The 21,891-nt window shown below is 35.5% G+C and overlaps 2 protein-coding genes across 2 annotated transcripts; both read left to right on the top strand.

Moving 5' to 3' along the window:
* Positions 1 to 1,282: 1,282 nt before the first annotated feature.
* LOC132546399 (arylsulfatase B-like) lies at positions 1,283 to 9,202 on the top strand. The gene is made up of 8 exons (XM_060210112.1): positions 1,283 to 1,540; positions 2,116 to 2,302; positions 3,172 to 3,347; positions 6,366 to 6,477; positions 7,363 to 7,458; positions 7,887 to 8,130; positions 8,508 to 8,659; positions 8,931 to 9,202. The coding sequence occupies exons 1-8, from the start codon at positions 1,283 to 1,285 to the stop codon at positions 9,200 to 9,202; spliced, it is 1,497 nt and encodes a 498-aa protein (XP_060066095.1).
* Positions 9,203 to 13,156: 3,954 nt separating this feature from the next.
* On the top strand, positions 13,157 to 21,544 carry LOC132546398 (arylsulfatase B-like). Its single transcript, XM_060210111.1, has 9 exons — positions 13,157 to 13,297; positions 13,841 to 14,053; positions 14,371 to 14,557; positions 16,076 to 16,245; positions 16,755 to 16,866; positions 17,098 to 17,193; positions 18,970 to 19,213; positions 19,449 to 19,604; positions 21,253 to 21,544. The coding sequence occupies exons 1-9, from the start codon at positions 13,157 to 13,159 to the stop codon at positions 21,542 to 21,544; spliced, it is 1,611 nt and encodes a 536-aa protein (XP_060066094.1).
* Positions 21,545 to 21,891: the final 347 nt, after the last annotated feature.

Here is a 21,891-nt window from a genome sequence, read left to right as displayed (position 1 = left end):
TTTTAGCAATAACTGGGCATTATAGCAATAACTGGGCAATAACTGGGTATTTATCTGGGCACTATAGCACAAAAGTTGAGGATTACAACTTTTATTTAGGACCAAACAGTGAATTAAACTGTACCACACAGCTGATTCGTCTTTGTAAGACTCGTCAATGATGTTAAAGGACGAAATTTTGAAGCCTGGGAAGCAACTAAGAAATACCGAAGAAATATGATGAAAGAAATTTCAAAATTTGGTTGGGAAGTTCGCTAGCCTATTAATGCGATAAAGAGGTATTGTGCTTTACCGTGATGGAGCACCTATTTTAGTTTATCTCTTTGGTCGATCTAAAAATACATGATTAATGACGACAGATAAACGTGCATTCGGAGTCACCGTGTCTAAATATAGAAGAGTTATCGGTGGTGTACGTGCTTACCGTGTATGTCACTGGCGATATTACTATTAAATATACAACATTCAGTGGCTGGATTACTCCTTAATGCGTGACTCTATATAAACCTGAAGTTGTATTGAACATTGTGATGACATTCTACCATGACTACAGCACTGCATTAGGTTCAACTGCCTAAAAGTAGGCATATACATATGTATGTACATGTGCGCCTTATGTGTCCAAATTGCATTTCAAGCCAGTGAAGACCCCATATTTTAGAGCATATAGTTCCGGTAGCAACCTTGACGATCTGTGAAAAAATACATTTGACATGTATCAAAGATATTTCTCTGACAATTGGTATTTGGCTACAACTCATTGACATGACCTACTCGGATTCATCGAAATGATTTTTTTTCCATTTTTCATTATACTTTTGGTCGCTTATATGTCGAATCAGGCGGTAACACGCCATATCGCTTTCTTAATTCTGATATATCTGTTATTTAAAAAAAAAAACCGTTAAGTACATATAAGTATTGGTGTCAAAACGATAATGTGAATGTACTGTATACTTTTTTGTGTAGTATGTGTGTTTAGGATACATGTATACGCTAAAATTACTCATACATATAGATTTAATGGTGGTTTGCTTGTTACGTTTATTTCTCCTTCAACTCACTTGACAATATATCGGAAATCTGTCGCGTGCCATGCATTAAAATGTATAGTCAAATGATAAAACTAACACAGCTCAAATCGGGCTGTTTCTCCCTTTACTAAACCATGAAGAATGATACTATTTAACTGGCTGTTCCGTAGTGCGTTCATACGTCTCGGTCACGAGATTTACTTTCGATTTTTCGCTTTCCTGCATGATTCATACTAAGATGATACACGATGTTGACTTCAGTGACTTTTTGCGTGTTTAACCTTTTCATGTCTTTCTGTTTTGTGAAAGTCGCTAACACAAAGCAGCCACACATTTTATTTGTTTTAGCAGATGATTACGGATACAATGATATAGGGTACCATGGATCGGAAATCAAAACACCAAACCTGGACAAGTTGTCAGCAGAAGGCGTCCGACTGGAGAATTACTATGTACAACCGATCTGTACACCTACCAGGAGTCAGCTCATGTCTGGGAGATACCAGGTATAACTTGATGTTTTAAAACTGTGACTCAATAGATCGAGATAAACGTTTGCAAACATCTTACAAATATGTGTATGTTTGATCAAGACTGGCCGGTGTAATGTTAGAAAATTGCCTCCATTGAAAAGCTGAAAATAGTACCGGCTAGCTATGGAAAACTCCGGGTCCATTTTCAATGCTACACCGGCTTGAGGGGCTCTTTAGTCAATCTTCTTCACATCTTCCTCGGAGACGAAGTAGTTCATGGTAATACATTGTACATGATATGTTTGAACACGGATTGACGTAGATACTGTTTATTATAACATCATATAAGAATTATTTTTGAATGAATAAATACCGTAGCCAGTGTAAAATAGATTTTAAAATATATATAAATATTTTTTAGTATGATATGAACAAAATTAAATTCCCATTAAGGCAATATCAATATCATATATGCAAAGATGTGGTCAGGGCAAAATAACCAGTTCCTGTTCTCACTCTCATATTTGGTTCATTCCAAGATTTCTCTACGAAGTCTTTTAGTTCCCGGAAGGAACAGCTCTATTCTCCGATCTATGTTAAATTTACAGATTCACACTGGCTTGCAGCATGGGATCATCTGGCCTCCTCAGCCCAATGCCTTACCAAGAGACAGTCCCATTCTGCCAGAAAAGTTGCGGGAGGCTGGGTACTCCACACACGCTGTGGGGAAATGGCACTTAGGTTTCTACAAGGAGGAGTACCTTCCAAACAACAGAGGCTTCGACACATTCTTTGGTAAGACGGCTTTATATGATGCAATTGTTACCTTGAGAAATTTCTATAATCTTGTAGACAAAATATGACCTGTGAATCAAACTACGTGTTCTTCCATTCCTCTTCTTATGATCAAATGCAGAAGACGGGCAATTAAAAAACGGAATATTTAGCACTGAAGTTACAGAGCAGATCACAATAACATGTTTGTACATTTTCTTTTTTAAACTGATAATTTATTTGTGTTTGAACTACTCGTTTGTAAAACCGCTTTTTATCAATGTGACATTAAACAAACTTAATTCCTCAATGTGTTGTTAGACGTTTCCGATTGGTTTACCAACAGTTGCTACACACTGGGACCTATTGATATCACAGCGAATGAACATACTCATATTGGTTATCTAACCATTCTTTACACGTATTATATTTTATAGTCAACACTTTTTAAACATCATCTTAGTCATCGACATAAATTGGTAAATAACGTGACGCTTAAAACACATTTTTTGATAGAATGTAAATTCGAAAATTTCTTAAATGGATGACCCTATATCTTATAATGTAGTTTTTTTGGGGGGTTTTATTGATTGTTTCGGACATCTTATTCTCATACACGTAAACGGGTTTCGGTTTTTCTTGAAAGCGTGTTCAAATCAAGTTCTTGTATCAATTTTCATAAATAAAATCTAATGGTTAATACATTTGCCTAGAAGAAAAAGCAAGAAAGTCATTTTATAGTTCAATTCACTTAGTTCACAAATTATGAAATTATATCATTATTCTTGTTAACTATAATGACATTGAAAATAAATTTTGTTGTTAAGAAGAAAATTAGATTTAACAAATGAAAGTGACCTCAATGGACTTTTTTATTTTATTTGTATCAGGTTATCTGACTGGGAGTGAGGACTATTACAAGAAAACAAACTGTTTCAGTACAAACTTTTGCGGGAAAGATTTACGAGATAATTTCAAGCCCATTTTGCCGAATTCCAGTGAATATTCCACAGAGATGTACAGCAAGCGTGTGATAGATTTAGTCAACAATTACAACTCCTCCAAAGTAAGACTTTACAATGCATAAATAATGATACAATCAGTTTTCTAGACATATAAATATGTTTTCACGTCTTTTATGTTTTACACAATTGTGATTATTTAAAAAGTTAATTTATCATATCTGCTGATATATGAAAACAGAATATTCTGTAAAATTTTAGTTCTTTACGTTGTTTAAGTATGCAATTCAGACGAGACTCGACATGGTTGAACTGTATGATATAATTATCGAATTCTATAAGAAAGGTGCTGTATACATTGAATTGACATGTTTTATCTTAATCTTTTTTGCAAATTCGCCTGAAACATTACACAATATCAGAATATACCTTTTCTTCAATTATGGTTGAAACTTGTATAATACGACTGAAAGACGTGCAAAAATGAATTATGCAGCTGAACAATCGATTTATGGCTAACTCTAATTCTTGCAACTTGATATAATACAGACACATGTCTAGCTTATTTAATAGGATTTGCGTGTATTGATACGATCGCTCGATCTTTCGCCTCTACGTCAGCTGTATTCATATGGATTTCATATATACCCATGAGATGTTTCCTTTGTACCTTTATCAATGTAAAGGGTTGAACCTGAAATACAAGTCATAGAAGATATAAAATTAACACAAACCTAACTTTTATATCTATTCAGCATTCTTTATTTCTACTAGACACCTTTATGAGAATAAATAGAAAAATGTCTTTGGTACTATGATAGAATCATAGTTATTTACATATTACATCTATAGAATTCGGACAGCACTATATGGGTGATATAACATAAATAAAACATTCAAAAATCAATAAAAACGTGCATCACATATGTGATCTTAAGCTTTTGTGTTTACCCACTGTATGTGGACTTCGTAACAGATGTCACGGATCTATTTCATTTCTTATCCGAAGGAAATATTGTATCCCACTTTACCACAAAAATCAATTCGGATGTGCTGAGGACATATCTTTGATTATAATAAGTCAATTATTTTAGCCTATACAATAATACTTTCCTTTCTGAAAATGACTGCTGTGCTGTTAAACTGATTTCTAACTGATAACTGTAGTTCTACCCTTTTTGCCTATCAAAACATTTCGCTTCCATTTCACTCTATATATACTCAACAAAAAAGAAAGGTTAACATGTTTCCGTGGCGAATACCTGTAAATGAGTGAAAACAAAATGACGTTTGTGCAATATTAGAAATTGGTAATGTTTTACATTACAAAATCCAAGGGGGTTACCAAATCATTCAAGCGTGAAAGTCTGTATTAGCGAAAGAGCTGCACGAGGTTTTCTGCTACTAACTTGTATCTTCGCTTGAATTTCATAAACATTCGAACTGACAACTGTTCCTTAGATCCTTAGGACTTAGAAATCACCGAATCTTGCTCCCTATCAACTTTATCATTATGCCCCGGCTGTCACAAGTACAGAGAGAAAGGGCTGTAAGCATGATCCAGGCTGGGGAGTCTCGCCGTCGAGTTGCACGGCATTTTGGTTGCAGTGTTAAGACAATTTGCCAGTTGGAAAGTCGTTTAAACCAAACTAGGTCAACATCCGATCGTCCCCGAAGCGACCGACTCCGTAAAACGACCGCCAGGGATGACTGTCATATACGATTGATACACTTGCGCAATCGATTCGTAACCGCAGTAGAGACTACAAGGACATTGTTTGGGCGTCGTGTGTCTCCCCAAACAGTCCGCAACAGGTTGAGGGCCTACCAATTGAAAGCGCGGCGTCCCTACACTGGACCCAATTTGTTGCGACGTCACCGTAATAATCGGCGTAACTGGACCTGTGTTCACTGTCGTTGGGCCCTACGACAATGGAACAATGTTCTGTTTTCAGATGAGTCCAGGTTTTGTCTACAACACGGTGACGGAAGGCGCAGAGTGTGGAGGCGACGAGGGGAGCGTTTTGCGAACTGCTGCGTCGCAGAACGGGATCGCTTTGGCGGCGGAAGTGTAATGGTTTGGGGTGGTATTTGTGAGGGGACTCGTACCAGGCTTGTTGTGTTAAATGGCAATTTAACCGGCATTCGTTATCGGGACGAAATTTTAAGACCAGTGGTTCTGCCATTCTTAATACGCCATGGCGTTGGCGCCATTTTTCAACAGGATAACGCACCAGCGCACACCAGTCGCGTCAGCAAACCTTTCTTGCAGCAGAATAACGTACAGGTGTTAGATTGGCCATATAAATCACCTGATTTGTCACCGACTGAGCATGTCTGGGACGTTCTTGGGCGACGCCTGAGAGAACGTCAAAATCAGCCGTCAAACTTGCAGGAGCTGGCCCAAGCCTTGATCGCTGAATGGAACAACATCTCTCCTCGAATTATCCGCTGGTTTACGAGTTCCATGCGACGACGCTGGAATGCTGTTTACTTCGCAAACTGTGGCCATACCCGTTACTAATGGCGTTACCTTTGAAATTGATCCCAACGTCCTTTACAGTCGAATAAAATCAACTGAACGCAAAGTTTTATAATGAACCATGACTGCAGTTTTATCAGAATTGATCAATTACTTTATTCGTACATGATTGGTAAGGATTTATGAAGGGGTTAATTAATTAATCACAAAATAAAGTAGTGTTACCTTTCTTTTTTTGTTTAGTATATATATCTACCTTACATGCTGCCGCTAATAGCTTATCGCGCCATAATACGGTAAAGCATTTTTCACAGAAGATAATTACAACCCCACCCACCCTCTTTCTTTCAAAATCATTGGCACACTTCTCCTGTATTCTTCACTTTGCCTTCGGTTGATTTTATTTTGACATTTCCGTTAGTTTGATTCCCGCACGTTTGGCTATCATCATTGAATAGTCGTTGTACAACAGAACATCTTTATGACATAGTTTTATTGATCATTTACAGTTGATTTTCCTTCATCTTATACACAAATTAAGCTTGTGTTAGGCTCAAGATCTTATTGATTTTATCGTTATTAGGTACTGATCCTTTGATATGTGATTCATTCATGTTAAACATTATATTCTATATTTTAGCCAATGTTTCTCTACCTGGCATTTCAAGCTGTTCATGGACCTTTAGAAGTCCCCTCTCGGTACAAAAACAAGTATGCTTTTATCAAAGATAAAAAAAGACAAACATATGCAGGTCAGTAGATTTATTTCACGAAATGTAAACCATCAAAATAGTAAAGCGTCTCAGAATGTTTTACTGGTTGTTCATCGATATCTATCTACACACTAAGGTAGACGTTTATATGACTATATAGATAGAATAAGGATACCTAGTTTTCTACCCTTTTATCAAATCTATAAATTATAAATTAATCTTGCTCCGTTTTTCCCGATTTCATCGATTACAAGCTTGGATTAAGATTTTTGCATTAATTTGTCGGTAAATTCACATAGTCTTTATCAGAACTCAAGAACGCATTTGCTTCAAGACATATCCCAACAGTCATTAAAAAGGGCACCCTTAGAATATGGAATTTCCGATGATTTGACATTTAAGTAATAATGGGTTTATCAGATCGTGTTACGTCCGCACTGCGTCGATCGTGTTTCCTTACATCAATCTTTTCAATAGTATAGTCTTCTTGAACACTAGATATAAATAATCCATTCTATGGACTGTTCAGAAAACTTTGTTTTCGCTGTTTTTATTTTCAGAAAGATAGAAGGTTGTCTGTGGTCTTTTATTGTCCTTTTGAGTTTGAGACTATAAAATGGCTGACAGGTGGCCATCATGGATTTTGACAGTTACAGTTTATCATCGCTATTTCTTGAGAAATGCTGAATTCTTCTTTCTCAAGTTCAAAACGTAGAGTCTGCTTGATCCCTAGTTGTGCTTGATCTAGTTGTACTCGTTTGATTTAGGACTGGAAAACCAATTGCTGATGGGCCACTATCTTTGATTTCACAATTGCTTATTATACAATGCTGGTGCCAAAATCACTTTTGGATTTCTTGTTGATATATTTTGGTTGGAAAGTAGATATGAATGTATTTGCTAAATTCATACTTCAACTGGCAGGAATGGTGGACGCGTTGGACGAAGCGGTAGGAAAGGTAACAGCAGCATTCCAAGCCAAAGGGATTTGGGACGATACCATTATGATCTTCTCCACTGGTATGTATCTATAAAACTGGAGAACCTCCGAAGAGGTGAAAGCGTTAGTTCAAGCCAGCTGTTGATTTTGATTTTTTCTTAAATATCTATTATACGTACCCTATTACACGGATATTGTTTGATGGATTTTTTGAAGAAAAAGTTTTGAAATGAACTTTAAATGTAAAAAGTAAACACTTTAACGATAACTTTAGATGATGTATTAATCTGTTTTAAATCGTCATAGAAATCGGTCTTCACTAGAATATTAACAATTTGTAAAATAAAATGATATGATGAATATATGCTATATATTCAGTTGTTGATCATAGAAGTTAGAAACGGTGCTACAACATTACTGAACACGTTTTGTAATCTCCTTTAATTCAAATATGTAAATTATGTATACGACCAATTTCCATTTCATCATAACCATAATTTATTGTCAGACAATGGTGGACAGATATTAAAAGGTGGTAATAATTGGCCTCTGAGAGGCTGGAAGGGATCACTTTGGGAGGGAGGAATACACGGCGTTGGATTTGTACATGGAAAAGCCCTACAGAAAAAAGGAACCATATCCTCTGAACTTATACATGTAACAGACTGGTACCCAACATTGATAGGGCTAGCAGGAGGCTCTCTAAACGGCACCAAACCCCTGGATGGATTCGACCAATGGAAAACAATCAGGTTTGTAGGTATATGCCTGAATTACGGTATCACTAGTTGACATCAAAGCAAGCCAAGGTCTGGTTTTAAAGATAACGCGTGACTTAACATTTGTACGGCAGCTTAATTTGTTTCAAATACCTTTTGTGATGCTGCGTTATCTGCAATTGGTTTCCTTCGTAGATTCGTAGAATTGTATCAAAAGAGTTTAAACATGAAAAGTTTTTCAGGTCAGGAATCCTAAAACGTATTGTAGGACAAATAATACGTAACCATCCGACCATTTAGTGGTTGGGTTTACTAAGACATATACTATTTAATATTTGATTGTTTAAAATTGAGAATTCAAAACAATTGTATTCCAATCATGTAAATACTTATGCATACCCTTTTGTCAGTGAAGATGCTAAAAGTCCCAGAGAAATACTGCTACACAACATTGATCCTCTGACCAAACCCGTTGGAGTCAAACTAAAGGAGAGTCCCTTTGACAATCGCTACAGGGCCGCTCTCAGGTGGAGAGACTGGAAAGTGATAACCGGTAGTCCAGGTGAGTCATTCGATTATATATTAAAACTCACTTACAATACGAGCAAATCAGATGCACACGCTCTCATTATTGGTCATATTTACACATATGCTGTGAAATAAGGAATTTTCGATGGTGGTTAGTTTTCGATGAATTCGTGGGTACTCATTATCCGCGGATTTATGTGTTCACAAACTGTTAGAATGAGTAAATAGACTTAATGAGCTGTTATTAATCATTAAACATATCCAGGAGGCAATGTAACATTAATTACATTTATTTTACACTACAGGCAATGGAAGCTGGATACCAGAGCCAACTAGAGAGAATACCAGCATGGATATAGACTCTAGTAAACCAGAACAGAATATATGGCTGTTTAATATTGCCAAGGATCCCGTGGAAAGAGTGGATTTGTCAGCATACTATCCTGATATGGTGATGAAAATGCTGACGATGTTACAGCAGCTGAATGTGACAGCTGTTCCGTGTGCCTATCCTCTTGCTGACCCGAATTCCAACCCTAAGCTCCATGGGGGTTGGTGGGGACCCTGGGAAATGTAATGTTGTAATATGTGCCTGCGACAACTGACAACAGTGTATATATTTCAAAACAGAATATTGTTATCAGCCTTTTAATACACATCTTTATCTAACGAGCGTTCTTGTTTAGATGTGTTTAATTAGCAACATCTATGTTTTTATGAAAATGGAAGATATCTTATTATCAGTACTATCACATTGCTAACGAAATTAAACAACACGCAACGCTAACGACTATCAGACTTATTTTCCTTTGATTTCTTCTGTATCATCAATCAAATGTTCTACTGCTACTCACCTTTGTAGAAGAATGAAAAATGGCAATGAAATGAAGGAAAATAGCGGTTCAATAACGATTTTATGTTAAGTCTTTTGGTGGTTAGAAATTAATTATTTTCAAATGCAATGTTTTGCTAGGATTTTCATACGCCTCACCATTTTTAAAGATAATTCTCACTGTAATAGACGCATTGTAATTTCTTTTCAATAAATCAAATCTCATTATTTGATATTGTGTAAAATATACTTAACAATGAACAATGACTGGGTTTCTTAAACGGGCAAACCATCCGTCTCGGTTGAAATTAAATCCTAATTATTCTGACGATCTATCGACTTTTTTCAACATCTGAAAATGCTTATTTATTTTCAAAATTTTGTTTGAATGCCGACCCAGGCGCGAGTCGCTTATTTCCCTCACTTTATATAGGAGTTATGATATTCATCGGATCTAGTACATAGAACGTCAGAATAATTCGGTCTACTTTCATGAAACGTAAACAGTAATTTAAGCACTGGTCAATCATTGGAAAGAATCTTCTTTCAAAGGGATAGCTGTGGCTTGCAAGAAGCATCTGAAATACTTGAGATTGCTTGCCTACGTCTCACTGCTTTACACCATCAACAAGGAAAAAATCTCCGAGAATTTCTTGTAGAAATACCCAACTAACTGCCCCAACTTTGACCCAAAAACAACTCAGAAACAAACAGAATACTTTTGTTGACCTGGTTTTTGATCACATTACTCAAAGAGTCGGAGATGTAGAATCTATCCTGATTCTTAATCCTATGCAAGTGTTTTACCCTGTCAACTTACCAGATTCCGAAGCAGAGCGAGCAATATATGGGGAAGAAGCTGTGAATGGCCTTTGTGACCATTATTAGTGGTACTGAACAGGATGTGTGGTGATGTTCCTCATCTTAAAGAAGATGAATGGCCCTCTCTTAAAGTGCCCATGAAAGTCAGCCAATGAATATCAATATTACAGATTTCTATCACAGAATTTTCACAAACCAAAACCTTAAACAAAACTTTGAAAACATTCTTATGCTTGTAGAAATCATTTAGTGTATTCCAGTCTCATGTGCAATATGTGAGACGGGTTTCTCTACAATGTCTAGAAATCTGATTGGAGGTCTAAGCTAGATATTGGAATGCTGAACATATCAATGGCCATTTCTATTGAAAGGGCCAAGTTTAGGTCACTATAACTGTCAGAGAGCTTTGGAATTATGATGGCATGGAGGCCAAAGGACCAGGCGCCCTCAGTTTGACTGAATGTGACTTGATACTCTCCAAGTGTAATTTATTCTTTTAAAGTGCAAATGACATAATCATAATAATTACATCAAAGATTTTACATGTTGTCCTCTGGTAAAGGATTGTGAATGATTATTGACATTGTTTCTATGATTTAACATGTATTACATTCTTTTACATTGTAGTTTTGTTTTTGTCTCAATGTTGGTAAAATAACAACTGAGAGAATGCACTTTAAACTTGTTCTTCATTTTTCAAAAATGGTCTAGTAGAAATTGTAAGTTACTAGTCCACTGGTCTAGTTGAAAAAATGTTAATGTCGAACCCTGTTTTTAAGGTAATGACAATTCTGCTTCAATATCACACTGAACTACTAAACTTGAAAATTTGTTTGCCAAATTTGGTTTCCCAACCTGAATTCTTCGGGTTCTAGTTGATGAGATCACTGTTGTTTGTATATTCTTGTCTTCAGTAGATGAATGTACATATCTGTAATACTATACACATCATAATCTGGTTCTGGAGTCTTGATATATGTAGTACCATTTTCACTACTCTGTATGCTGTATGCCATTGCCTCTTGTAGAACCTGGGAGAAGTTAAAATTACCTGATTCATTATAAAGTCAGTGTAATTGTATTGTGTAAAGATATCAATGAACAAGCGCATTCAGAGGATTAGTACCTATCAAGATAAACGTGTACTGAATTTTTTACTATCTCCCAAAATATTTTGATGATTTAATAAATGAATTTGAATAGTTTTTGTGATGGCACTTGAAAATTAAAAAGAATATGATTCAATTACCTCAAGTCTTCGTCTTAATTGTACGGTACTTCGAGCCTTGGGGGAGGGTGTAGTGGCTAGTCTTGATATCGCGGACGAAATTCCATAGTCCCATGGCACATCAGGAACGGCATCGATCTTCAGGACTGGTTTCGCACCCTCGTAACCAAATGTCGCATAAAATGACGGATCTTTGCTCAACTGATGTGAGTAGACGGCACAAAGTCCTTTCGGCAACAATAATGAAGCCATGATTTAAACCTGGCGTGGTCACGATCAGTACTGGGAAACCTGAACCATGAAACATCTTTATGCACTTTCGAGTTACTTTTACAGTTATAAACTGCACAGTATGGCATGATGTATGCTGTATGCCATTGCCTCTTGTAGAACCTGGGAGAAGTTAAAATTACCTGATTCATTATAAAGTCAGTGTAATTGTATTGTGTAAAGATATCAATGAACAAGCGCATTCAGAGGATTAGTACCTATCAAGATAAACGTGTACTGAATTTTTTACTATCTCCCAAAATATTTTGATGATTTAATAAATGAATTTGAATAGTTTTTGTAGAATATGATTCAATTACCTCAAGTCTTCGTCTTAATTGTACGGTACTTCGAGCCTTGGGGGAGGGTGTAGTGGCTAGTCTTGATATCGCGGACGAAATTCCATAGTCCCATGGCACATCAGGAACGGCATCGATCTTCAGGACTGGTTTCGCACCCTCGTAACCAAATGTCGCATAAAATGACGGATCTTTGCTCAACTGATGTGAGTAGACGGCACAAAGTCCTTTCGGCAACAATAATGAAGCCATGATTTAAACCTGGCGTGGTCACGATCAGTACTGGGAAACCTGAACCATGAAACATCTTTATGCACTTTCGAGTTACTTTTACAGTTATAAACTGCACAGTATGGCATGATGAAAGTTTTCTTGGCTAACCTAGTTCGTTCTACACAAACAACGGCACGTGTGTTGGATCCATAAATCCGTGAAAACACAATGACCCATGAGCGTCACGCTTCAAGGTTACAATATTGCGATGATTGACGTGGGGTTTTCAATATCGTTAACAAGGCATAACAGCAGTTTACAAGGAGAAAACATTTGGTGTCCCATGTCCTTTTAGATGTTGTAGGACGTTTTAAAGTGTACAAATGAAGAAAATCGATTATATGTCGCTTCAGTATATTCATCAGAGTTTCTGGACAGCCTGTGATAACAACGACAATATAACTATTTCTACACCAGGCTGAGATTTACATTTTATGGGGACAAGTAGAGCGAAAGTATATACACCTAGTCGTTCTGTCGGTGGTATGTTTAGCCTCGTGCATCGAATACGTTGATGTGTGATTATATATGAGCAGGTAAGCAGATGTGTATATATAGTGTAACTAGAGCTACGACCAGCCAAACAAGCAGGCGAATAGCATGGTTTTCTTTATAAATGTTTCTTTGTTATTATAAATTAAAGTATATGAGTTATGCCATCTAGTGCTGCTCGGACACCTACAATAAATGTCTTGAACGAACCTGATGATTTTCAAATACCTTGCTTGCAGGTACGAATGCAAGACAGTTCAACTGAATTATAGTTTAATTTGTACAAAGCTATGACCTCGTGTTTTCTTTGTAGATATGATGGTAATGAGACTGAACAATGCTGGGCAGTTTATGCTCTGTATCAGTGTATTAATGGTGATCCTATACATCATCTGGTTTCGAGGGTACAATGACACCGTCAACAAAGCATTGCCGATCGAGACTGGAAACACACCTGTGAGTATTCTATCATTACCGCACGGTATATAGGTAAAAATGGAGCCATGTATCTCTTTTCATATTAATATGAAAGCAGTTTGAACTAGATGTGAATATATTTGTAGAGAACATTGTCACACTGAGGATTTTTCATGGATAAAAGAGATGGCGTACGCATTATGTCATGTTAGTTTACACTTTAGTATGTAAGTACATACGAAGTGATACACATGCTTGGCACAAAGGAAGACGTTGAGGTGAATTTCGACCGTTTACATCCCATTTACAGATTTTCCGGGGGAGTGTTTGCATGTGTGCTATATAAAATATTTTAATGGATCTAGTTCTTAACATTCCGACCCAGAATCAGAGGTGTATATATTTTATGATTTCGATGATAAACCAGCACAGTGGAACAGATAAATGAAGGAAGGGTATATGCTATTTGTGTACATGTATCTGAAATTCATGTTGTTTATTGACTGGTGTAGTAACTCAAACTCATCGAAATCTGTCTAAAAATACGTAATCTAAATATAACTCAAACATGTCTTGTTGTAGAAGTTTGAGGAGGAGGACGTTAGAACAAAGAAACCTCACATAGTTTTCATATTTGCTGATGACTATGGGTACAATGATATTGGATATCACGGATCACAAATTAAGACACCCCATTTGGACCGGCTTGCAAAAGCGGGAGTACGGCTTGAGAACTACTATGTACAACCAATATGTACACCATCGAGGAGTCAATTAATGTCTGGCAGATACCAGGTTGCTTTTACTGTTTAATACATATATATATATAATTGTTTGTGGAACAATCGTATTGAATGCTGTCGAAAAAAATTATCTGGATACCCTTCCTGTCATATTCTTGTGCATATTCAGGGTCTCACCTGTAAATGTAAAGTGCTTTCTTACGTTAAGTTTTTGTTATGATGCTTGTATTTTTATGTTACTATTTGACAAATGATATGTCTGATATTGACATATAGACTAAATACCAAATAAACATTTTGTAGAGGTCATTATTTCCCAGCTGCTGACACTCAGCTTTTGGTCTAACACTTTCCTGTTTCTATCAATAGACACATACTGGGTTACAACACAGACATATAGCAGGGAATATGCCTAATGCTCTACCAAGAGATAGCCCCACCCTTCCTGATAAAATGCGAGAAGCTGGGTACTCAACTCATATGGTTGGAAAGTGGCACCTTGGCTTTTATAAGGAGGAATACTTGCCGAATAATAGAGGATTTGACTCGTTTTATGGTATATTTTGAATAGATCAATATGACGTGAGTGTCAAAACATGACCTTTATATTTTACAAAATAAGTAGGACATGTAACTTATTATAAGGAACACACATAGCAACATTATATTCCATATTTGAAATAGCATGCATACTACATGCCATTTATTCTCAGTGAATGTTAACAGTAATTGATCTGTTTACAAGGATATTATATATAAATATATATATGATTTCCTGTATAAATGCACATGTTTTACTGCTTTATTGTTTTTATGACAATTGTGAATGTCACCTGACCTTTACATGTTTGTAAGCTCTTAAGGGTTATTAGGTGATAAATCCGCATGTGAGATTTCATTACTATGAAATGTTTTCTTTCCCTAGAGTACTTTATATATCACATAAATAACCTGTTCAGGTGGCCTATAATTGTAGTAATACTATATAACGTCGCAATGAAATTTATCCTTACAACTGCAAGTGGTAAACACTGCTGGTGAATTATATTCCCCGATGTTTGCCGTAACCTATATGCCATGTTTTGCTGCATTTGAATGGGATCGCACCATTCAGAATACCTAAACGAACTTAATAATCTTTTGATTGATCAGATTAATCTATATTTAGAAGTTGAAACATGCTCTAGGGCAATTTGTAATCTGGATCATTACATTTCATTAGATCAGTTTTTCCTCAGTAGCTCCTAGGTTTCAAAATCTAGGTCCTTAGCACCACTGACGAGTTATAGAAGGTTATGCAAAAGACACACTCATACATTTGAGCCAAATAATTAAACTGAATCGTACGGTTGTTTCTTCCTTCTAGGACTCATCAGTGATGTTAAGGGCCTAAAGTGTGAAGGAGACGACTGAAGAAAATCCAAATAATCGAAAAAAGATCAAACTCTAGAGGGGGAGGTGCACCAGCTCAATATTTAAATGAATTTCTATATCTCTGATAATCTTAGAACAGCTTTAAATACATGTGTATATTCTGAACCACATATGTTTAAATGTGTAGTCTCCTTCATAATTTGACACTACTGCATCTTATTCTAAAGTTTAATTGAAAGCTGCTCTCAACGCGTGTTTCTTTAGAATAATCCTTATTATTATGTTATTTAGATACGTTACAGTCATGACTGGTAATCTGTCCAATGAAAGCACTAAGTTGTATGTTTACATGAAATAAAAACTCATGTAAATAATATTACAGTATTTATTTCCTTACGCATGTTGGTGTCTATTGCTGATTATAAAATGACTAATGGCATTAAAATGGTCACGGGTTAGATGTCAGTGATGATATATTAAATCACACTTCTTTCATTCTAAAAGTTACCCATTCGAACATTTGATTGATAACTCAACATGTGCATGCTAATGATTTTATTTCGTAAAGTTAATGTAAATTATGTCGTCCAAGATTATGCAAGCTCGTTAGATTTTTCCCTTCTATTGATAAAGAACAACAGCTAAATCATGCATAGGGTTGTCCTTACATCATATGTACCCTATTTCCCTTCACTTACAGGGATCTTGGCTGGACATGTAGATCACTACAATAAGACTTACTGCTATGACTTCTGCGGGTATGACTTCCGTGATAACTATGAACCAATTGTTCCGGTACCAATGGAATACTCAACTCATTTGTATTCTAGACGTGTTACAGAACTTATCCACAATTACAAGTCTACAAAGGTAAGATATTACAAAACATATCAATGTGGCAATATGTAAAATAGATCAAACCATAAGAAATTAGGGTCGAATTATTTCTGAAAGCGACAGGCAACTGGTGTATATCTTGGTATACGATTGTAATAGCCCAATCCTACCCTATCCCAGTACGGGTTAGTACCATTAACATTTCAGGTTTTGCGATTGTAAACAAGTTTATATCTGTTTTTTTTTAATTTAAATTTGTTTTTATTCTTTTCATTTAATGCATAAAACTCCTACATCAAACACATATGAGGAATAAAATAGACACGTGTTGCCTCAGCGACATATTTAATCAGAGATAAAGTGACTCGTTAGCTAGTGTCCTAACAATTAAGAGTTGTAACTGTGAATCGCTTATGAACGTTTGCATTGATTATATCAAAGTTTGCAATGATATTATATTCACATTATATTCAGATTGATAAGCATTCACTCTCCCCTTTGATCTACATACCATAACGTTTTGTCACATTCTGTTTACACAGCCGTTGTTTCTGTATTTGGCTTTTCAAGCTGTCCATACTCCTCTTGAGGTTCCGAAACAATATTCTGACCTTTATTCACATGTACATGATTGGAACCGGAAATTATATTCAGGTTTGTCGCCTATCATTCTATAACATCGCTAAAACTGACAAATTGTAGGAATATATGCAAGCCTTTCTCTAAAATGTGATTATCATCATGCTTGTGCGATAATTAATAATAATTACTATTATAATCATTTTAAACTTATGATTAATTATAATCTTATTTTTATCAAACGGGTTTAAATCAAACTATGATGCAAGAGGTGCATCCATTTTCATTATTGCATATTTGTGTTAGGTATGGTGAGCGCGATGGATGAAGCCGTGGGGAATATCACAGCAGCATTCCAGGCCAAAGGGATGTGGGACGATACTATACTTGTCTTCTCCACAGGTTCGAATATTCAACCTTTTGTTTTCTTTTTATCATGAATAACAAATACACAAATCAACCACAGTAACAATATTGTTAGATGATATGTTTAAATGACAAATAGATTGATACATTTTCCTTTAATAACATCCCCCCTGCTAAATTTAAGTAATTTGACCCAGCAACTTATACATTTACATCTGCACTCTTAAAGGAACCAAAATGAAATATAACTTGAAGGACTTTAAATGAAACGTATCATTTGTTAATTATAATGTCATAAGTGTTATCATACAAACAACAATAGGGAAATATATAACCGGCTGCTCCAACGGAAGGAACACACTGTTCGTAATAAGTTAAACAATTAGGTTTACAACGATCTAAATTATTATCATTATTATATTACATTATATAATTAAATTATATATTATATTATCATTATTATATTATATTATATTATATTATATGTATGTATGTATGTATGTATATATATATATATGTTATCCGAACTGCCTAATGGCATTAACAGTATTTTAAAAAATGACATAACTTTGTAGGCGAACTGGAATCTGGAAATTTCACGACATCTTGAGATGTTATAATATTGTCATGACATATATGCAGTTACATTATAACGTCAGAGGGGCAAGAACAAATAAAGATGACCTCCATAAAATTATTCTTTTACAATTCAGAATATTTTATCGTCAATATCTTGATGACAACATTAATAGGGTAGCAGGCATAGCTTATGAAAGCAGCCCAATACATAAGGATATCATCGTGCGAAAAAGACAAGATGGGTTATTCCAGGCAGACATTATGTTTGAAAAAACAACTGGTGTTATATGTATGAGTTCTTGCTAGAGGTATATCAAAGAGTCTATTAAGTCGAACAGTATAAGGATCAATGCTATTATTGGTACAAGCTTGGATTGAATCTGTTACAGGAGGAGGGCATCTTTTGTTACAAATATTAAAAACTGAATATTTTGATGCAAATATCTTCGTAATACTAGTGAAATTAGGTTAGGCTCATTAAATAGGATAGCATGAATTGTGTCTAAGTTATTATACGTATTGCCTCTATTTGGATTGACCTCATTGAATGACATGAAAGAGCATATCATCCTCGATCTTATTTAACAAAAGAACCGTGAAATGTAACAACATACTGCCGCCCCATGTCAAAGAGAAATTTACCATTGAACTGAAATGAATTAGGAAAATTAGACAAGAATAGTTTCATCCGCGAATCACACAAATTTATGTCATTATGATTCAGGATTCGGTTGAAAACTGAGTAGGTGTCCAGACAAAATAAATTATTAAAATATTTAAAAAAAATAACTCCAGAGTATATGTTTTTGCAAAATAACTAGACAAGATAAGAATACTAAAAACAATACAACACATCAACTCTTAAAAAATGTTCAGTTTTAATGTGTATGAAAATATCATCTCATAACAGGTAATGTGCTGAACAAATCATATAGCAATAAGACCTACACAAATTGGTGAATGATAATATTATTGAAGAAAGTACAATATCTTCTTATAGTTTAGAGAGATCGGTTGATAACAGAGAGATAAAGCTAATCATGCTGTGGTGATAAGATCTTGGAAATCTCAGATCTGCTTGACAATTAACGTTTACGGCGGACGAATGTGTGGACGGACGTACAGACGTCAATTTTCGAAGACAATCTTAAGAAAGATTCTTATGTATATAATGATTATTTACGATAAGATTATGATTGATTTATTTTCTCTGTAACAAATGACAAATTTCAGACAATGGAGGAAGGACCGATCGTGGCGGTGTAAATTGGCCGTTAAGAGGCGGAAAAGGTTCCCTGTGGGAAGGAGGAGTACGTGGTATAGGATTCGTCCATGGCAAACGTTTGAAGAATAAAGGCACAATTTCTAGAGAAATGATACACGTATCAGATTGGTACCCAACATTAATCAGACTTGGGGGTGGATCCCTTAAGGGTACCAAAGCATTGGATGGATTCGATCAATGGAATACGATCAGGTAATACCTTACATAATTTACATTAACTTTACGAAACAGTTTATTTCATGGTTTTACTGCTGTTTCATAAAAACAGACACATTTTACGTTTAATTTTCTTATTGATGTCTTTATATTTTCTTTACAATATTTAACGTTTTCAGCATTCATCACATGTCACCGTTTTCCTTAAAATCATGCACAATGTATGTTTGTATCGAAAACATTTTCTTGTCTCAAAACCAATTTGTTACAGCACCGGAGCTATTAGTCCAAGGGATACACTCTTACATAACATAGATCCTTTGTATGACCCCATCGGGACAAAGCTGCCTGGCAGTCCGTTTGACAACCGTTACAGAGCTGCATTGAGATGGAAGAATTGGAAGATAATTACTGGAGCACCAAGTAAGTACTCTGTTGTCTCAGGGTTATATACTGAACGCGAATGCATATTCTTTTTCTATGGGAATATGTGACAATAATTTTTCTAGATGATATTATTCTAAATTTCCAAAGGAATTATCCCTTTGTACATGTTTTACACCCTGCATGATCAGTCCTTATCGAACATTGTTTTTATAATATATGGATATAAGATAAGATATCTCTTCCTACTTTCCTGGTTTGCACAAAAGACAAACGAAAAGCACATTTAATAGTTAGATACAGTAGAGTCAAATTATGAAGTATACTGCATCATATAACTATTATCTCTTCCCAGAATTCGTCAGTGATGCTAAGGATTTAAATTTTGAAAGTTTGGACGTGACTGACGAAAATCCTAAGTGAAAAAAAAAACATCTAGATTATTTCTCTTATAATAGCTCCGCCCCTATTAGATGAAAGACCAAATTTCATACATTCTCATCAATCCTTCATGAAAGAATTTGCTAAATATCTCCAAATGGGCACGCCCCTCAGGCGCTTTGGGCTCAAAGTCGCTATTATAGATAATTCATAAATAATGTTTTGTCAATATCTTCTCATTCGTCATAACTAGTAGCGATTTCGAAAACAATGGCTAACAGTGGACGCCATGATATGACATGAGTTTAGCTGTCTATCGGATTAGTGAGATATCCTTTCAAAACCAACTGCGATCCTCATTTCAGTATCATAGTATTTTTTCTAATTATTCACTTTCGTTTTCTCATTTGATAACATTTCTACAGTTTTCTTTCATGACAAGATAAATTATTGGAGTGACGAATCTTGGAAATCTATGAAAGTTAGTGGCGATGGGCAAATTATTATCATGATTATTGTTATCATTATTATTACAAGCTAATCGAGAATAAGTGTTTATATTTATATCTATTCAAAATGCCACCATGTCCCAATATTGGGGTCCTGTGACACGATACAGTAGTCGTGGTGAAACAAACAAAAAATAAAACCAGTGTGCTGAGAAGCAATTTTAATAAGTGATTTGTTATTCCCTAGTTTCATACTTTAAATATTAAACTATTTAACTAAAATAAATTTGAAAACTAAATGAATAAAACATGTCCCGAATGAGCGTTGAGCCCTCCAGTCATAATCGAAAGGGAGCTGTAGTTCCTTATACAGCTACGGCACCATTAATTTATCGACTACTTGCTCCACAGTGCTTGCTATTAAAGGAAAAATTAGTCGATACGTTCCGGGCGTTATTAAAATAGTAAACTATAGATTTATACATTCGAGTCGTTCAAACTGTTTGCTAACAAAAAGACCGGTCTTGAACAGATGTTTTTGAAAAATGGGATTAAATAGCGCATATTTCGGTCATGAACATAAGAAATAGAATTAGTATATAAATATTCATATGGACTATATTATAGTCTTCACTATAATATTCTTCAAGACAACCCATTTCGCAGCTTCCTTGCAATCGTCAGTTTGTACTGATGTTTCCATTGGCTTCTAAAAATTAATAATTGTTATTCACTATAAGTGAACGGTTCACTATATAATCATTATGCTGTTCCAACAGTGTACTATCTATAGATATACAATGTTTGTCTTTTGGCATATCATATTATTTATGCTACCACGCTACAATATCAAAACGGAAGAATAATCATTGTCATAGGTAACGGAAGCTGGATACCGGCACCTGAATCCTCTGATAAGTTCCAGCTAGATATTGACGCGGATAAACCGGAAAAGAATATTTGGTTATTTAATATTGCTGAAGACCCCGAAGAGAGACGGGACTTACAGGACAAGTTCCCGAAAGTTTTAATGTCAATGCTTGAAAAGCTACAGGAAGCTAACTCCACTGCTGTGCCATGTAAATACCCTCCTGTTGACAGTCGGGCTGATCCCAAGCTTCATGGCGGATACTGGGGACCGTGGATAAAGTGATTAAGAAGTCACGTAAGAAGGACAATTAGAACTTTTGCGACCAACTTTTGGAAACAACAATGTTGTACAATTATACCATTATAATGTTGCTATACGTGACTACTCATCTGCAAGAATTCCAATACAATGTTTAAATACTAGTAACATTTTCAATCTGAAGTTACCTGAAATGTATAATCATTTCGAAATGAAGAGCTGTCAAGACCCCTCGATATCGTGTTAGTGCTTTCCTTGACCTGTCGTAGTTGCACAAACGTATTGTGCTTTGAAATAACCAGTGTATAAATCCTTCCATCAATATATTATTCCATTTCGAATTTAGTGTACTGACACTCTAGTAAGTCTAT

This window comes from Ylistrum balloti, unplaced genomic scaffold, assembly GCF_031769215.1.
Source record: "Ylistrum balloti isolate Yb309-2 unplaced genomic scaffold, AGI_CSIRO_Ybal_v1 Utg369888, whole genome shotgun sequence".
In the NCBI taxonomy this organism is placed as follows: domain Eukaryota; kingdom Metazoa; phylum Mollusca; class Bivalvia; order Pectinida; family Pectinidae; genus Ylistrum; species Ylistrum balloti.
This window is presented reverse-complemented; position numbering and strand designations above follow the sequence as displayed.

Excerpts from the sequence above, each read along its gene's own strand:
- LOC132546399 (XM_060210112.1), top strand. The coding sequence starts at position 1,283 with ATGTTGACTTCAGTGACTTTTTGCGTGTTTAACCTTTTCATGTCTTTC. Across the intron at positions 6,478-7,362 it reads AAAAAGACAAACATATGCAG|GAATGGTGGACGCGTTGGAC; the intron begins GTCAGTAGATTT and ends TTCAACTGGCAG. Across the intron at positions 7,459-7,886 it reads CATTATGATCTTCTCCACTG|ACAATGGTGGACAGATATTA; the intron begins GTATGTATCTAT and ends ATTTATTGTCAG.
- LOC132546398 (XM_060210111.1), top strand. The coding sequence starts at position 13,157 with ATGATGGTAATGAGACTGAACAATGCTGGGCAGTTTATGCTCTGTATC. Across the intron at positions 16,246-16,754 it reads ACAATTACAAGTCTACAAAG|CCGTTGTTTCTGTATTTGGC; the intron begins GTAAGATATTAC and ends CTGTTTACACAG. Across the intron at positions 19,605-21,252 it reads ATTACTGGAGCACCAAGTAA|AATAATCATTGTCATAGGTA; the intron begins GTACTCTGTTGT and ends TCAAAACGGAAG.